The sequence below is a fragment of the Eumetopias jubatus genome, unplaced genomic scaffold (assembly GCF_037043125.1).
Source record: "Eumetopias jubatus isolate StellerSeaLion01/CBP00866 unplaced genomic scaffold, mEumJub1_p1.0 scaffold_1, whole genome shotgun sequence".
NCBI lineage: Eukaryota > Metazoa > Chordata > Mammalia > Carnivora > Otariidae > Eumetopias > Eumetopias jubatus.
The window spans coordinates 11,176,194-11,193,807 of NW_028274807.1; the positions used below are offsets into that span (position 1 = coordinate 11,176,194).

The 17,614-nt window shown below is 48.1% G+C and overlaps 1 protein-coding gene across 8 annotated transcripts in view; it reads left to right on the forward strand.

Moving 5' to 3' along the window:
• Nucleotides 1-17,614, forward strand: part of RUNX1 (RUNX family transcription factor 1) — a 247,602-nt gene that overhangs the window by 190,396 nt on the left and 39,592 nt on the right. For 6 of the 8 annotated variants that reach the window (XM_028116358.2, XM_028116384.2, XM_028116368.2 and 3 more), the window contains one exon: nucleotides 14,986-15,177. The exons of the other annotated variants lie outside the window; for them this stretch is intronic. In XM_028116358.2, coding sequence (XP_027972159.1) covers nucleotides 14,986-15,177 — 192 coding nt within the window. The remainder of the gene's footprint in view (nucleotides 1-14,985; nucleotides 15,178-17,614) is intronic. 8 annotated transcript variants of the gene reach the window in all.

The following is a 17,614-nucleotide window of genomic DNA, read 5'->3' on the forward strand; positions in this document are numbered from 1 at the left end:
GGCTCTTCCACACTGTTCTAGAAAACTGACATGAAGTATGCCAGAGTCTCTTGGAGTCTGGATTCTTGCCCCAGAGGAGAGCTGCTTACCTCCCCAGGGTGCCTGGACCGTTAGCCACAGGCAAGCTTTGCAGATTTAGGAAACACACTCAGTCACCTTCTAAGTTCCCTAAACCAACATGTCTTGCTAGTCTTGTCCTGGGGCTTTTTAGATATTTTGGTATCTGTTTGGTAGGGCTTTTCTTCATATCCTCCAAAGACATTCAGTGGCATATTTCGACGGCACAGGTGCTCTCCACTGTAGACTTGGAGACCCTTCTGAGCACGCGCGGCGCCTAGGTTTGCAACCAGCGTGCCCTGTGGCCTGGGGGAGCAGCCCCCCACCTGGGGTGGTTGGGGGGCAGCTCAGCCGAGGTCCACGCCAGTCATCCAGTTGCACTGTCAGGAGACCTAAACCAGGGCCTTGGTCACCTCGGGTGCTGCAGGACCAGGTGGATCCCAGCGGTGGGCATGCCACCGCCAAGGCTGGGGTGGGGAACCACGCCTGGGGAAAGACTGTTGTTGGCAGCGCCACACAGCGTCACCACGGTGGGCTTCTCGACTTTGGAGTAGCTTGAGAATTTTTTCCACACACTAGCCATTTTCCACTTCTCATTTTGAAAACAAACAAAACTCTGCTTGAGTGTTTCCGAAGCCTTGGGGCTTTTTCTGTAAGCCATGTAGCCAAGAAAGTCATTGAGTAAGAATTGGATCCAGTGGGTCTCCTAGAACTCCACCACCTCCAAACAACAGCAAAGAAATCCCCCAAAGTTCAGCTTAAATAAGTCAAGTAAAACTACCCCTTGCACTAGATCTGGGTTTAAGTTCATTTGAGCTAACTTGCAGTTGCTGTCTTCTGTTCTTTCTGTAATCTTGTCCTTTATAATCATTTGTCTTGAAGGTTTTTTGCTATGGAAAGTTGGCAATAAAGAAGGGATAAATTAGGTATAATCGATTACTGGGCATTACAACTGTATTATCCGACACCACAGAAGACACTAACGTTTGGTTGAATGTGAAATGCCTCTTTCATAATATGACTGGGCATGTACATGTGGTGTATTTGTCTCAAGTTCTGTGTGCAAGTAAGTTATGCAGTGTTACTGGTTAAGTTGGCTACAGTCAATAGCCAGATATTGTGAATATACACTTATAGGTGAAAATCAAGGTAAAAAAAAATTTAAGTACCCAAAGCAAATTTCTTTGCTGTTTGCCTTTTTTTTTTTTTTTAAAGAAACACAATTGAATTAATCTGCCAACTCCCTAGACCCCTATAAAGTAGGTTAATGGCAATACATTAGTTTGGTACTTCCATGATTTACATATACTCAGGTTCCACTAAAGACAGTATTGACTAAAACTCAAGCTGTTGTGAAAGTCTTTCAGGATTCTTTCATATATCGAAATGTCCAATATTTGATATGCTATGTGTTTGGTTGGTTTTGTTTTTGTTTTTTGTTCGCCACGGGCTAGAAATAAGCCTTCTAGTCATCTGAGATAAAAAGCAAATATTTTGAAATCAGTAAATTCTTAAGGACTATATGCATCCATGGCCCCTTTTGGATTTGTTCCTGGTATCACCTTATTTTTATTTGGCTTTAAAGTGGTTTTGTGATATTTCCAATTCGTTCATTTTAAAGAGCTGAGGAGAAATGCACAGGGTCACCTCTTTTTGTTCGTCTTCAGCTTTGCCAACAGGGCAGAGCCCCGGGCCTCAGAAATGAAGCAGGGAGCTCTGAGCCTGAGGGAGGGAGGGAGAGAGGGATTTGGAGCAGGACCAACCTGGCTTCAAGTGTGATCCCTGCTACTTACTAGCTGCACAGCAGTTTCCCCATCTGTAGAATGGGCTCAGTGACACCTGCCCTGCTAGGGGGTTAAATGAGAATACAATGAGCTAGACTGAGAGGAGGACTGGAGTGGTGGCGGGCCACTAGAGAGCTGGCTGCCTCATTCAGTCTCCCCTCTCATCTGAGATCAGATTAGCCTCCCCAGGCTCAGCCTCCTCAGGTGTAAAACCAGGAAGGTGATATCCTTGGTGGGGTGGGCAGGGGCAGGCCAAGGTCTTGTGCAGATTGATGACAGCCAGCCTGGAAGAGAGGAGCTTCTTAAGTATTAGCACATGCCCTGGACACATAGGTCCCTTTCCGTCCTCCCTTAGCCCTTACCAAGGGAACTACTGGAATTCTGCCCAAGTGAGGGCCAAATATCTGCCATTGGCAAGTTATTTAAAAAAAAAAAAAAATCCTGGCAGATCAGGGCCCCAGAATGCAATACAATAAGGGCATTTTTCTGTTTTCCTTCTTACCCTATTATTAATTCCGAGTATTGAACCAACTTCAACGACTTATTCCTCACCGAAGCAAAATCCTGTTAACTAGATGGCCTTGCAGAGGGGTGGTCCTTCTCCAGAGATTTTATCAAAATGTAGTTGTTTCTTAACTGAATGTGAGTTAGCACTCATACTGCTGTGTGCCTGCCAAGTCTCTTAACATCTAGAAGCTTCTGCTGGGTCATCTTATGAGATGGGACTAGTCATAGGAGCTGTGTCCTGCATAAGGTTGTTTTGGGTGAATTGAGATTACATATATCAAGGTGCTTTGTAAACAGTCTTATCAATTAGCTAGTAGAAATCTAATAGCTATGTAGTAAAATAATAGAAAAATATAATGGAAAAATTGTTGTTTGTGTATATTATGCAAAAATCTTAGGGATCTTAAATAAAATAATTACTGGTTTTTTTTTTTTTTTGGAGGTAGATTTCATCTCATGGGGTCTCTTGGAATTGAGGAAAATAAACTTGTAGAGAAAGAAATAGAGACATTCAAATCAGCCCCCGCTGTAAATCCATGCTGCTGAGAATTTTATCTTTTGCCATCAGAATATCTTTTTTTTTTTAAGATTTTATTTATTTATTTGACAGAGAAAGACACAGCAAGAGAGGGAACACAAACAGGGGGAGTGGGAGAGGGAGAAGCAGGCTTCCCGCCCGAGCAGGGAGCCCGATAAGGGGCTCGATCCCAGGACCCGGGACCATGACCTGAGCCGAAGGCAGACGCTTAACGACTGAGCCACCCAGGCGCCCTCCATCAGAATATCTTGATATTTTCTTTACCTACTACTCTGTCCCCTTGAAGAAGATTGAAAACAAAAAGAAGCAACCCAGACCGTGGAAGAGAGCTGGGTTTTCTTTTAAGATATATTTGTTTTCCAAAGCCTAATGCGGTTTTTCCTCTGCAACTCTGTAACTCCCTTCTCTCTCAGTGAAAGGCTTGGGAAGGGCGGCTGGAGCATGTGAGATCCTACTGCAGCCGGAGGTGTCCTTATCCCTTTTTTTTTAGCCCATAGCTCTTTACATATGCTGCTTGCCTGAGATTTCTGGATTAGATTTCAGGGAGGTGAAATGTTACACCCTTGAGCCTCCATGCCAGTTTCCCAGGACGAGAGTCAAATCTGCAGCTGCTCAGAGGTGAGAATCTTTCAAGGCTCCAGAGAGAAGCCGGCTTTCTGTCCTGTTCAGTTGACTGACTGGCTGCCAGGAGCAGGTGGGGAGAAACTCGTTCTATTCCTTGGGTGATTCAGCCAGGCGCAAAATAAATAGGCAGCTGAAGGCAGGCAAAAAGGACTGGAAACTGCTGAAATTTGAGTCTCCAGGGTTGGGCTCATCTTGGGAGCTGCTCTGTTCAACTGTAAAAGGAATCCTGAGCCCTGGGCAAGGGAGCGGTGGCCGGCCTGGTGGAAAGACCCCTGGCCTGGGAGCCGCAGCTTCGGGCCCCGACTGGCTCTGCAGAGCTCGGTGGCCCCCCGCCCCCATCCCCCAGAGCCTCCGTTTCCCCATCTGCAGAATGAGAGAGGATCCGATGATTTTAAGATCTTTCATCGGCTTCTCAAAGGACGACTCGATCCGTGTCTGTAGGAACAGTGGCACTTCCAACGCATCATCTTCCAACCTGGAGAAGGAGAGTCCCCCCACCCCCCACCCCGGGGCCCTGCAGACCTGCAGCCAGCCCACCAACCTGGGGAGGCAGAGATCCTGGGACTGGGAAGATGGGGGAGGACTGGCGGGGGGAAGACAGTGGGGGTGGTGCATCTATCACTCCCCAAGCCGGAGCAAGAAATGAATAAAGGTGACGTGCTGCAAGCAGAAGAAATCATCCTAACTAGATTTCCCATGGCTTCGGCATCATTTAAGAAAAAAAAAAGAAAAAAAAAAAAGACATCCTTCTACCCACAAAGTGCTCAATTGTGCAAGCCACAGAGTCCCAACATGGCCAACTTCCTGAAGGTGCCCAGTCAGAGACCTTAGTGTTCATTCCCACCGCCGACTAAAAAAGATGGTCTGAGCCCTGTTGACTTCATTGTTCGATGTTTCTGAGCGAGGGCCTCCCTTGTTCGCCTCCTCGCAGAGTTATGAGCTGTTCTTCATTACCTGCCCTACCTATCTGCACAATCTACCCGCAAACAGCTTTGGTTGACCACACCACTTCCCTATTGAAAGTTAATACTGTTTGACTCATTCTGTGTTACTAACCTGAAGCCAAAGAAAACAAGGCAGAGAATAACCGGCTTGTATGGAGTTTGGAAAGCTCTCAGAGGCCCTGCTTTCAAAATCCTATACAGTAGCTTTACTATAGCTCTCTGCTGCAGCTGCAAAGAAATGAAGGAAGCAGAAGTGGTTTAAAAAAAAAAAAAAGCTGGGGCTGGGGAAGAGCCAGGGCAAGAGTTGGGGGGGGGGGGAGGGGATGCCCCGCAGGCTGCGGGAGGACTCGGCATCATCTGCAGAAGATTATGAGCACCTTCTCCCGGAGCTGCGATTCTGCCTTCATGCACCAGAGTATTCAGACAGAGGAGGGACTGTTTACGGAGTTCAAAGGAGAGAAAGATCAAAACACGCGTGGAGAAGCAGGGTCTCCTATTGCTTGAGGAGCGGAGTGGAGCTGGGCAACTGGTCCCAGCAAGCTAGGCTGCGGTAGGCAGAGCCCCAAGGGAAAAAGACAGAGAAAGGGGCAAGTCTGTTCCTTTCAGATCTGGAAAGGATTTGCAGGGAGAAGTTTGCCTGCCTTTGCTAGGGGAGCCTTCTCGTCCTTCATTCCATCACTGGCTCAGATGTATGTGGTCACCAGGGTGAATAGGGAGTGTTTGTGTCTTGGAATAAATAGAAGGTCCCCTCCCAATGTCGCCTGGCAGGCGGTGGGACTCGTATTGTCTTCACTGCATCGTGGCTCTTTGCGGACCCCAGGCAAATAGCTGCTTGCCCATTAAGGTAACGGGTGGAGAAGAACTTTCTCCCCTCCAGATGCTCCTTCTCAGCTGGGTGTTGGCAGCAGTGGACAGAAGTTGGCCTTAGTGAGGTCCTCATCCCCCAAACAACCTGAGAGCTTTTTCTCTGGATGGTGTGAGGTGGGGTTGATAGCCCATTAAGAACAACGACTAGTTATTGTTGCTTTTCTGACCAGCAAGTGCTCAGGAACCATGGTCCTCCATTCACCTGCAGGGTCTGCTCAGCCACTCTCTAAAGGACTTTGACAGCCCCTCGGTCTCCTGCCTCTGTGAGGACAGCCCCAAAATCAGTTGGCATTTATGACACGAGAGAGAGAGAGAGAGAGAGAGAGAGAGAAATCAGATGCTCCCCCCCACCCCCCGGACTGCTAGGAAAATCCCCTGGGGCCCAGTAAGCAGGCCTTTTAGGAATGGGAAGGAATTTCCTTACCCGTTTTCAGAAGTAGAGGAGTAGAGAGCATCTTACACACGGCTGGGTGCACATCCCAGAATCAGTCTAGCCTACGGAAGGAGAGTTTATTCACTCCTTCCTTCATCCATTTATTCATTCACCTTACGTTGACTGAGGCACCACCGAGCCTTGCAGGGGCCCTCAGTGTACCCTCCCCGCGCCTTTGCGGGTTGCTCGGGGTATGTGCCGGGACGGAGGGGAGGAGACCTGAGGGGGCGGGGGTGGCCTGTGTGGAGAACAGGAATGCCCCCACAACGCTGTGGCAGCAGGTGGAATCTGTGGGCGTCTGCGATCGCGTTCTCCTCATCCCCGGGCCCGGCCCTGGGGCTGGCTCCGCTGAAAACCAGGACTCCAAAGCGAGTTCAGAAGCTCCAGGCAACATTTCGGGCCATACTCACCTCTCAGTACTGCCCCCACCCTGCCACCAAAACGTACCCCCTGAAGGCACCTTCCGTCCGGTGGGGGCAGGAGCTCCTTGGGTTAAATGAATGCACATTACCAGCCGTTAGGCTCTCAGGTTACTTTATAATCACCCTCCAACGGGGTTTTCTGGAGACAGTCCCTTCATCGAGGAGAGTGGGTAATACTTGGAATGACAGGTTGATAGAAAAGAAAGGATCTTGAACTTGTGAGCTGTCTGCACCCCTCCCTCTCTGGGGTTGCCTCCACCACCCCCACAGAGGACTGCCTCTGGTCAAGAGCAAAAGAAACCAGGCGGGTTCTCTGCCCTAAGCTACAATTACCTCCTGAGTCACCAGACAGAAACAGGAGGTAACCCGTGGCGACCAGCAACTGCAGATTTTGAACTCCTCTGCTTTCAGGGAGGTCCAGGTCTCCAAAAGCTCCTGCAGAAGAGCTAAAAATGCTGCTGTTTGTCACTCTGAGGCTTGAAAACGGCAGCAGTCCTGTCTTGTCTTTGTTTTTGTCCCTGTGCATCTTGGGGGCCTGGTTTGGGAGGGGCAGGGCAGGCCCCACATGGGCCTTCCTTCCACCTGGAGGCTGTGCTCGTTGCTCCCCAGCGGCCTTTGCCTCTCCCTGGGACCATGGCTTTGTATACCCTTGCTTCTCTACTTGTCTCTAGCAGTTAGGTCTTGGCCTGTGGGACAGTGTGTGGGGGAGGGAGGGGGCGTGTCCGTGTGTGTGTGTGTGTGTGTGTGTGTGTGTGTGTGTGTGTCTGTATCTGCGTGCGTGTGTGAAGATACTCCAAAAAACCCCAAGGTTTTTTGCAGCAGTCCTTTGCTCCCACGAGGGTGCGAGGTTCAGCTCAGCACAAGGGCCTTTTATCCATTCTCTTTTATTTTTTAGTATAATGAAGAAAACACTAGAGGGTACAAGCTTTGCAGACTGTTTGACTTCTAATGAGACCGTTCTCCCTGAAACTTGATAAGCTCAATTATGGCACGTTTCCTCCACAAGTCCTTTCTTCTGAGCCCTCGTCCGTTCCGCAGCAGCAGAAAACTTGAGTTCCAGCTTCCTTTGCCCCAGACACATTCTTCTTTCCTACGTTCTGATGGAGGACAGGTGGATGGCCCCAGTCATGAAGGGTTTGAGCACCCGTTCAGTCAGTGTTTAGTGAGCCTCTCATGTGCTGGATGCTCCCGTCGGTGCTAGGGATACAGCCATGATGAACAGAGGCAAAAACCAACACCCTCGTGGAGTTTACAGTCCAGTGGGCACGGACAGACCACAAGTTACATTAATAAGTACTGTGGAGACAACCGAAGCAAAAGGGCTAGGCACTGGCTGGGTCGGGAGAGTTTGCGATTTAAACTAGGGTGTTCGGGAAAGTCTTCAGGGAGAAGATGAAATTGAAGCAAAGACTTGAAGGATGGGGGGGGGGGATGTGGTCCACAGATATCTGGGAGAAGGGCATTCTGGGCAGAAGAAACAGTAGGTGCAAAGGTCCTGAGGCAGACGTATAGGAGTAACAGCAAGATGGCCAGAGTGGCTGGAGCAGAGGGGAGAATTCAGATTGTCTGACTTCTAGTTTCAAAATAGGGGGGTATTGACCTTAGAAAGCAGGCTTAGCAAAAGTAGAGCCTGGCCTCTAAAACATGTGCTTTATGCTGTGTGAGGGGCTGCTTCAGGACCATGGTTTGGGAAGACCCAGGATAGGGAAGCCCCATGCACAGCCAGACTTGTGGTCTCTCGCTTACCTATTGCCACCTGCAAGAGAATCAAAGTGCTCCCCGACCAAAGGCATCACTGTCCCTGTGGCTGATTCTCCTGGGGTAAAGTATCATGTCTGTGGGATCCCTAAGTAAGTCGAAACACATTACCTAGGAAGAAGCAGCATCCTGATGGACTTTTCTTACGGGCTCAGTGTGATTACCCATGTGTAAAAGGCGGGAGGGCACTTGCCCAAGGCACGTGGCTGAGGGGGAGTGGATACCCGTACAGGTAGGGTGATGAGCATTAACCTCAGACTCACGTTCCTCTTGCTGCTGATGAGAGGGGTTTGGCCGGGGACAAAAGATCATCATTCTTTTCTTTCTTTTTTTTTTTAAGATTTTTATTTACTTATGTATTTATTTGAGAGAGAGAGAGAGAGTACACATGTGCACAAGCAGGGGGAGGGGCAGAGAGAGAGGGAGAGAGAGAATCTCAAGCAGACTCCCAGCTGAGCGCAGAGCCCGACGCGGGGCTTGATCTCAACGACCCTGAGATCATGACCTGAGCTGAAACCAAGAGTCGGAGGCTCAACTGACTGAGCCCCACAGGCGCCCCTAGTGTTACTATTTTCTATCCAATCAGAAAAGCAGAGAAGTGAGACCCTGGAGAAGGTTCGGCAGACTGGCTTTCTTCCCAGCTGCAAACCCCTGAAACTTGCTGGCAGGTTTTGTGGTGAGTCTCATGGCCCCACTGCCACTGGATGCAGCTCTCGGATGATAATGCGGAAGGGGCCAAAACGCAGAGTGGGACGCCCCAGTGAGGAGGGTAGTCTGAAAGGCGCGGTGAAGGCTTGAGGGGAGAGAGGAGAGGCTCCAGGAAGACCACTCTCCTGGGTCGCTCGTCACTGTCTGAAGGGCCACTGACAACACAGCCGGAGGCAGAGGGAGAGTGAATTGTGAGCACGTGTTGTCAGAGCTGCTCTTCACCAGCACACAGGAGAGTGGTGAGGCCGGTAGAACCTTAGCTTCAAGATCGAGCTCCAAAGACCAATTTGACAGCTGAGCTTGGACCTGGCTCCCACAGGCCAGGTGTCTGGCTGAAAAAAAAAAACAGAAAGAAAGCTTTGAAAGTCCTAACATCATATGAAGTTGTTCAAGAAAGCCTGTGCTTGGAGGCGTCCAACGAGAACCAGTTGAGTAGCTAATTGCTGCAGATATAATTGCCGTGAATGCTTTTAGAGCCCCTCAGAGTAATCCATCTTAGTCCTTTAATTCCAGGCTTTCAGATAAGGAGGCTGGGTGATGAAGAGACTTGCTCTTGTCCGCAGGAAAGTTGGGGGGAAAAGCAGATTTGTAATGGAGGTTCTTAACACGCAGATTGGCAATCACGTTTCCCTGGTGCCATGTTGTTTCTCTAGGGGAGAGAAGGATGAGAGCACCTCTGCGTTCACACCCCCGTCCTTGTGGGCACCCGGAAGTCTCAACTGGAATGGAATAGGTTCCTCATAAACCTTTCCTGCTCTTCCTCAAAGTCCTTCCTTAGATGCCTGGGGAGGCGTTACTTTCCACTTGAAAATTCTGGGTCCACCTTACAGATCAGCCGGAGTACAGCCGCAGTGACTCACTGACTCAACTCAGTGACGGCCAGGGAGAAACGGGCAACACCCACTTGTCTGTCGGGCAGACTTTCGGCATTTTCAGCTGCTCTGCGTACATTGAAGAGTTAAAAGATTAAGAAAAAGACCACCAAATGGTTGTCACCAAAACAAGGCCAGCACTCGGTGCTCATGGACACTTAATTTAAACACAGTTCTGGTCTGTTTGGTGTGGTCCTTTCCAGCCCAGGGCAAATTAGAAGGACACTGAAGGCGCATGCATATAGGGAGGAATCATTCAAATCCCTGGGATAGTCCCGGGACCAGGAACATCAGCATCACTTGGGCCTTAGTAGAAATCTGAATTCTCGGGCCACACCCCAGACCTACCAAGCCAGATCTGTGATTCGGATGCTCACTCAGGTGTGTGAGACATTAGCTGTCTACTGTGGGTCACAAGATGGCTCTGGTGCTAAGCACGAGCTGGGAACAGCAGTGTGATGGTAAAGGGCAAATCCTTATGAGGCTCTGCTGGCCCCGGGATCTATAACCACGTAACACTGTGCACCCTGGGCATGCACAGAAATTGGCATTTATAGGTGCATTGAGCAAGATTGCCGGGGGGGGGGGGATGTGAGGAGTGGGTATGTTTTCAGACCTGCCCTCTTTCTCTAATTGGCTGTGTGAGATTAGATAAATAACAACCTCTCTGAACTTCACTTCTCCCATGTGGATTAAAAAACAAGCCTGATTTCTCCAGCTCTTCTCCAGTTGTGAAGTACTCTAACTTTGTATGGACCTCCTAGTTTAATAATATGGGAAGAAGTTGGAGGGAAAAGTTAGGCCACCAAAGTTTATATAGCATTGGGTAATATAGAAACATGTAAATATAATATGCATTCTAATATACAATATAGTATCATATATATCATGTTATATTTTCTATTGTGACATACACAATGGTATAATACTGCCCAACATTAAATTAGCCAGCAGACTGGGTGCCTCGGTGGCTCAGTCGTTAGGCATCTGCCTTTGGCCCAGGTCGTGATCCCAGGGTCCTGGGATTGAGCCCCGCATTGGGCTCCCTGCTCGGCGGAAAGCCTGCTTCTCCCTCTCATACTCCCCCTGCTTGTGTTCCCTCTCTCGCTGTCTCTCTCTCTATGTCAAATAAATAAATAAATAATCTAAAAAAAAATTAGCCAGCAGACGGATAGGTTTGTGGTTAAGAAGATTTATTTCATTACCTACAAGGTGCTTTAAGGAAGGATCACATTCACATTCAGTACGATTACTTTCCTGTCCTCGGGACTTTAATGACCCTGGAACCCAGGGTTTAGACTGTTACACCAGGAAAAGTGAGCTGTTCTGTACACACGTCAGTTTATTTTCCATAGTCATAGAGCAGTAGCAAAATAAGGGAAGGGGGGAAATCTGTGTTTTTTATCCAGATCCCTGTGGTTAGTATCAGATTGATTGGCAGGCATGTTTTGAAATACATGTATACTTTTAGAAGAATCACAGTGTTATGTATAGGTAGATACAGATGTAGATGGATACACACAGAGAGATAGATCTCTTTTTGGTATTATCATTTTGCATACATTTTCCTCAACTGCTCATCATGACCATGCTTTGAGTCTACACCTTCCTACTTTTTCTGCTGGGAATCTATCAAGAAAAGTAGTAAGCCCATACCAGAAACATGGACTAACAAACTGCCATAAATTTTTTTTACTCTCTCTGGCCAGAATTTTCCAGGTAAAGGTCACAATTTAGCCTTACCTGTTTTCTCTGATAGAAGAGCATAGAGCATATTTCACAGTTCGGCAATGGCTTCTTGAAAAAGATAGTTCAGTTATGGATGAGATACGCATACCTCCTCAGTCTCGTTTTTATAGCAGACAATTGAAAGCTGGTCTCATTATCCATCACAGATATCATAACATTTAGGGATGCCTTGTGGGCAGCCAGCCCAGAAAACTACAGGACATATGTCTTTGGAATGAAGAAGTAAAATTTAGCAGATGGGATTAATTTATTTTTCTTTATTTTTTCTTTCAGCTTTTTATGACTCTGCATATATAATAAAATCCTAATCAAAGACTGTTTTTGAAAATGTGGGAATAGTAATAGAGAAACATAACTTAGTATCCTTTTCAACTCTGGTCAAGATTCATTAAGATGTTCTAATATGAAATCTCGAGGTAGCCACGATTTTAAGGACCACTGTGTCAGCATTTTCAGTGGACTTCCGGTGTGCTCAGAAACCCAGGCTGCCAACATGCAAGTGTTTAGGGCTGCATTGTAATTCTACTAGATTTGATCCAGAGTTGAATTCCCTGCTGCCCTCTGAAGCCCAGTACTCAGCAAGAAAGAAGGAAAGTGAGTTTGATAGTGGACATTTCCCATACTCCTGTATTTAAAATTCAGGGGGCAAATTGACGTTTTAATTGCACACAGATACAGGAAACCGGAGACATAAAGCACTCATTTTCCCCCCACTTGAAAGTTTAGATCGGAAGCTTCTGTATTTCATACAAAATATTGCTCTTTGGCCCATGAAATCTGATGGCTTCAGAAAAGAAGAATGAGGTGTTCTTTTGATCTAGCTTATAAATGCATCTGAGCCACACCTTTAGTATGATAATGCTTTTTATTTCCTCCGTGCCTTGGTGTTACAGCCCTCCAGCCCTATGGTGAGGAAGGGGCTCAGGATTCCCTGCAGAGGCAATAACACTCTTTCTGCCAGGACCACATGTGGGGAGGGTGTGGAGTGAACGCCCCCCCCCCCACAACTACCACCACCACTCCTCCAGCATTAAACTCAGCCTCCCGACTCTCGGGGCTTAGGAAATAGCTCAGAATGAAGAATTGTTTTCTCTGAAAGTTATGCCTGAACATTCCTGCTAAAGCAGACAGTCATCAGCTAATCTCTGTAAATGACTACGATTTTGGCAGGTGTCAGCTGGTCCAGAAATTGCTCACATGTTAAAACATTTTTTTAAACATAGGGTAATGAGAGGGGACTGATAAAAAAAAAAATAATAATCATCATCTCACGTTGTGCCTGGCCACAGGAGCGCATTACCTAAAACGACTTATTCTCGCTCCGTTTCTTGGTGGTACATGGTCCCCAAGCTTGGTGGCTGAGACAGACACAACAGACAGCCTTTCTTCAAAGGCCAACCGTGGACTCCAGAATGCCTAATGCTCGTATTTAGAATGATCTCGTACACATCATTCTCCTGGATCACCCACTGTCCTTGACATGGTGTTCTTCAAAAATGCCACTGGGTGCCCAAGGAATGTGAAGTTTTGAAATGGGTACAAAGCCTGCTGGAAGCCTCTGCACTATGACTTCGCCAACCGGCATTCTTTTGGAGGCTGTAGAACTGTCCAGAATCATTTTTCCTGCCTTCTTTTCTGCTCGACTCCTAATACCAGCCATTCAGTTGCTAGGCATTTAAAAGGCTGAATTACTGAGCTTTGAGTGGCTTTTGAGTTGGAATTGTTTGGGGGGGCAAGAATATCAGATTTTTCAGTCTGATCACCAGAAAGCTAAGAATCTGTCACAAAGATAAGAGGAGGGAGGAGTCAGGGAAAGATCCATCCAGAGACAGTTACACCATGGTCGACTGAAATAGAATGTTCTAGAAAAAGACATTTTCATACTTCTGAGGGAAAGGGATGACAGGAGTGATTCCGGGACCTGGCCCCATGGCCTTTTGCCCACAAGGCCGGTGCTTAAAATACTCAGCCAGTAAGAGGCCTCTCACATGTGTGCTGGCCCTGTATGACTCAGGCTGTTCGTGTTCAGGTTGAGGGTTGTGGGCTGTGGGCTGAATCAGAGTCCAGATTTGCCTTGGTGACATATGAAAAGAGGGAGCATTGCATTTGAACTACACAAATATTATGCTTAAGTCGTTTTCCTCATTTTGGAGCCAAACAGGTCTTATTCATGATAAAATCACTGCAATATAGTGGGGCCTTTTTTTGGTCTGGAATTTGAGACCATGTCAACTGTGCCAAGGGGCCTGGCAGCAGGAAGAAATGGCCAGCCACAGAGATTTGGAACCATAATACAAGTTATAAAATTTAATTTTGTAATTGTAGCGATTGGGAGCTGGGCTAAAATATACCTCTCCCACCCCTCTCCCAGCCTGGGCCGGGGTGGGGGGGTGGGGTGGGGAGTGGAATCCACGGATCCTCTTTCTAAGTGAGGTCTGGGTCAGGACATGTGAAAGAGCCCTTGATTATGGCAGCAAGCAGGCCGCTCCTCCACTGTGCTTTGGAGGTCACCTGATGATAGCGGCAGGTTGGGGGGTGGGGGGTGGTGGTGAAATTGGTCAGTGACTCTTTATTCGAACCCCAGGGGTGAGAAAGGAGCAAGGACACATCCTCTTTGAAAGGAGAATGAATTGCCTGGCCCCACGGTGGCTCTATCAGTACATCCTGAGCCTCGGTTCTGCTTGATAGGCCTGAGTCTCCAGTTTGAAGCCCTCTTGTTGGGGGGATTAAGGAAGGAAACAGGAGGCCCAACCCTCGTGGCTTGTCCCATGTGAATGGCTTCTGCTCACTGCATCCCGGTGACAGTGATTTGGATGGGGAACAAGGCAAGGATACTGATTGTCTATATGGACAACAGAGAGGCCCACCTTCTCACCTTGGATTCCTGAGCCCTTAGGGGAAGCCCATCCAGCCTCCGGGCACAACCTCTGGGCTCCAGGTTGGCCCAGCCTCCTGGGAGGACTGGCCTGGATGAGGCCCAGGCTCCACCTTCCCGTCAACCCCCTAAAGCTTAGAGGGTACGCCTAGGGAAGTCAGCTTCAGGGAAGAAGCATGCTGAAGAAGGCTCATGAGAAGCTTTCGAGGAGAGGGAGCGGAGAGGGGCCAAGGGGCTGCCCATGCCCTGCATTTAACAGGAAATCTGACCTCCCCAAGGACTGCGGGTTTGCAGCCACACCTCATTTCCTGTTGGAAGGGGCGTGTGCTAAGCTCCAGGGCCCACTTTGCTGCCCCTCTAAAACCTGCCAGTGGTTGGGTTTGCAGTAAGGAGCGGCAGTCCCAATGCCACAGGGAGGGCACCTTTCCTGGCTGCCATAGCTCAGCCCACAGCACGTGGCCAAGTGCCAACCACTGATGCACCTTCTCTCCCGCCCGACCATCCACCGCCACCCGTCCCTGTATGCCCACTGCCTTCTGCCCGGTGGAGATGGGCACAGAGTGTTGGGGAGTTGGGGCGCAGGCTGGGGGAGCACCCAGTGGCCTGTGATGAAAGGGGCGCCCCCATCTGCCATGGGGACAATGGCCCCAAATTTTCACGGGAAGCCAGCCCCATGTGTGCCAATCTCCAGTAAATCCACATTGGGGGTGAGGGGAGAGGGAGGGGAAAGACGAGAAAACCCCAAATCTTAGAAAATCCACAATACATTTTCTGATCTTTTCCCTCCCTCCTTCCTTGCCTCCCTCTCCCCTTCCCACCCCCACTCCCCTCCCCCTCCCCACAATAGGACATCGTCAGAAACTAGATGATCAGACCAAGCCCGGGAGCTTGTCCTTTTCCGAGCGGCTCAGTGAGCTGGAGCAGCTGCGGCGAACAGCCATGAGGGTCAGCCCACACCACCCAGCCCCCACACCCAACCCTCGGGCCTCCTTGAACCACTCCACTGCCTTTAACCCTCAGCCTCAGAGTCAGATGCAGGGTAAGTACCTGGAGGGAGCCCACTTCCTGCCTCGTCCTCGGGCTGCACCCCCCCCCCAGACCAGTCCTGGGTTCTCCTCCTTGCTCAAAGGGTGGTCCTCAGACCCGCAGTCTGGGAGCGCATTAGACAGCAGAGTCTCTGGCCCGCCCGCCCGGGACCTCCTGAGTCAGATCTGCGCTGTAACGAGATCCCCAGATCGAGGGGCACTAGTACCTGGGCTATGGAGAGGTATATCTATATGTAGATAATATCTTGAATTTTTTAAAAGTTAGCCTTGGCTATGTTGTTTTCCTACCTACCCAGCAGGCTTGAACACACACAAACACTGCCCAAGCAAGGTGAAAGTCAGGATGTTTCAAGTTCTTGTTGTCTTCAGATTATTTGTGGGGTTTGTATCTAATATATGTTCTTCTAAAAATATAAAGAAATACTAGGAAAGTCTGGATGCCAGCACATCAAAGGTATTATTTACAATAAATAAATGGACCATCAGTAAAGAATGCAGATGAACTGCCCCCCACACACACCATACACACATACCCAGGTTTAGCGAGCGATTGCAAAAACACTGTAAAATACAATAATTGCATAAAACACACTGTGCCAAATTAGATAATACACAGAGTTCATTTGCACTGTAGAAACCACTGACGTCAATGATTATTTGCTCTGTGATACCATTTCGAATTTCCGAAATGTAGTCATTTTCTTTGTGTGCTGCGCAGGACACAGCTGTGTATGATACGGTCACAGTAAGATTCTTTCTCCAAGTAGCAGGCCTGTCTAACTCAAAGGGAGAGATAAGCAACACATCTGGGGGAGAGGGCAGGTGGCCAGCCAGGGACATGCTACTTGCCCTCTGGGACCGCAGAAATTAGCTTCCCCAGGCGTTTTCACTGTGTGAGTCCTACCGAGGGATGTGTGCTCGTCATGAGTTTTTTAAGGTTTCCGGACCAGTCGCTCACTTTTGGGGTTAGCACATGTGGGGCTCTCAAAAGGCAAGCATGCTCTCTTGCACAGAGTTTGATGGCTCATCCCACAAGCTCTCCTAGTTATGTGTCTGGGGGAGGTTCTGTTATTTGAGTGGAAAGTTCCCAGAGAAGGCTTCCTGTCAGATACTGTGCACACAGCTGCTAAGTGGCCCATCCATAGGGTGGCCACTTTGTCTCCAAACAGAAACCTAAGCTTGATGTTGGCGGGTTCTCTCTCATCTACGGACTCATCTTCGGTGTATTTAGGAGAAAGCCTCCTTGAAATCATCAGTTTTGTGGTGCTTATCATGAATACTTGTTCAAAATATGCATATTGATTTTTCTTTAAATGCCAAAATGCAAGTGTGTGCGGTAAATCGGATAGAGTTAAGTGAGAGAGATGGGTGAGGGGTGAAATGCAACTTTCCTTCCAAACAGAACAAACTCTCGAGGAGATTCCTTGATCTTGTGTTTAGGGCCATTTAAATTAATTTATGCCATCTTCAGGCCTCCATTTGTAACATCAAAGGGAAGCCTTCTATTTTCTTATTCTCTCATCGTGTAACTGACGACTTTGCCTACTCGGCTGATAAAGAAAGGGACTTGCCTTCTTCTACTGATACTGGAACCAAAACTATAAAGCATTTTTAAAAGCAATGGAAGATTCAGCCACACGGCGGCAAGATGAAATGGTCACCGTTAAGTCAGCTTTGTTTCGGACAGTTTTGGTGAGGAGTGAATCAGATCTGATTTGCCTCCTTGTCAGATAGGCTCTTTTTCCCAAAAAGAAGACGGGGAGGGTGGTAAGTGAATTCTTGTCCTCAGCCATCAGCAGCTCTTGGTGGGGGGGGGTGGGGGGGTGGAGATATTACCAGGGCGGAATGGGGGGGGGGATTCTTTAGCTCTTTGGAATACTGTATGCTTAGTAAAGGATCGGGTTTAACACAGAGCCTCACCCCTTTCTTGTTCCTTTTAAAAACTTTTTACTTCTGCAACATGTAAGTAATAACTTGCTTTTAGAGTGCCCCAGAGGCTTGGTTGCTGCTCGAAAGAATGTGTTAACTATATTGCTGATGCCCTTCCTTTCCAAAATATGATTTGCCTATTCAGTCCTTCACTTGTAAAATCGTAGGAACTTTTTTAAAAATAACTATCCAGGATATATTCACGTAAAACTGCTTTTCCTTTTTCTTTCTTTCTTTTTTTTCTGTAAGAAAATGGTTTTTTATCCTAGTCACATTTTGAGTAGACCCTTGGGATGTTTTCTCCCCTGAAATTAGAAAGTTAACAGGGATAATAGCAAAGTCTCTTTCAGCCAGAACCTTCATTTTGTTCTTGACAAGTAGGGAAATGGTTATTTTCCTGGCTTAGCTCTAGAGACTCCATATTATATTTAAGAAGATGCTTTATATAAAAATCCAGCCTGTGTTTATGGCTCTCTATGAGACGGCAGCCATCGTCGTAAG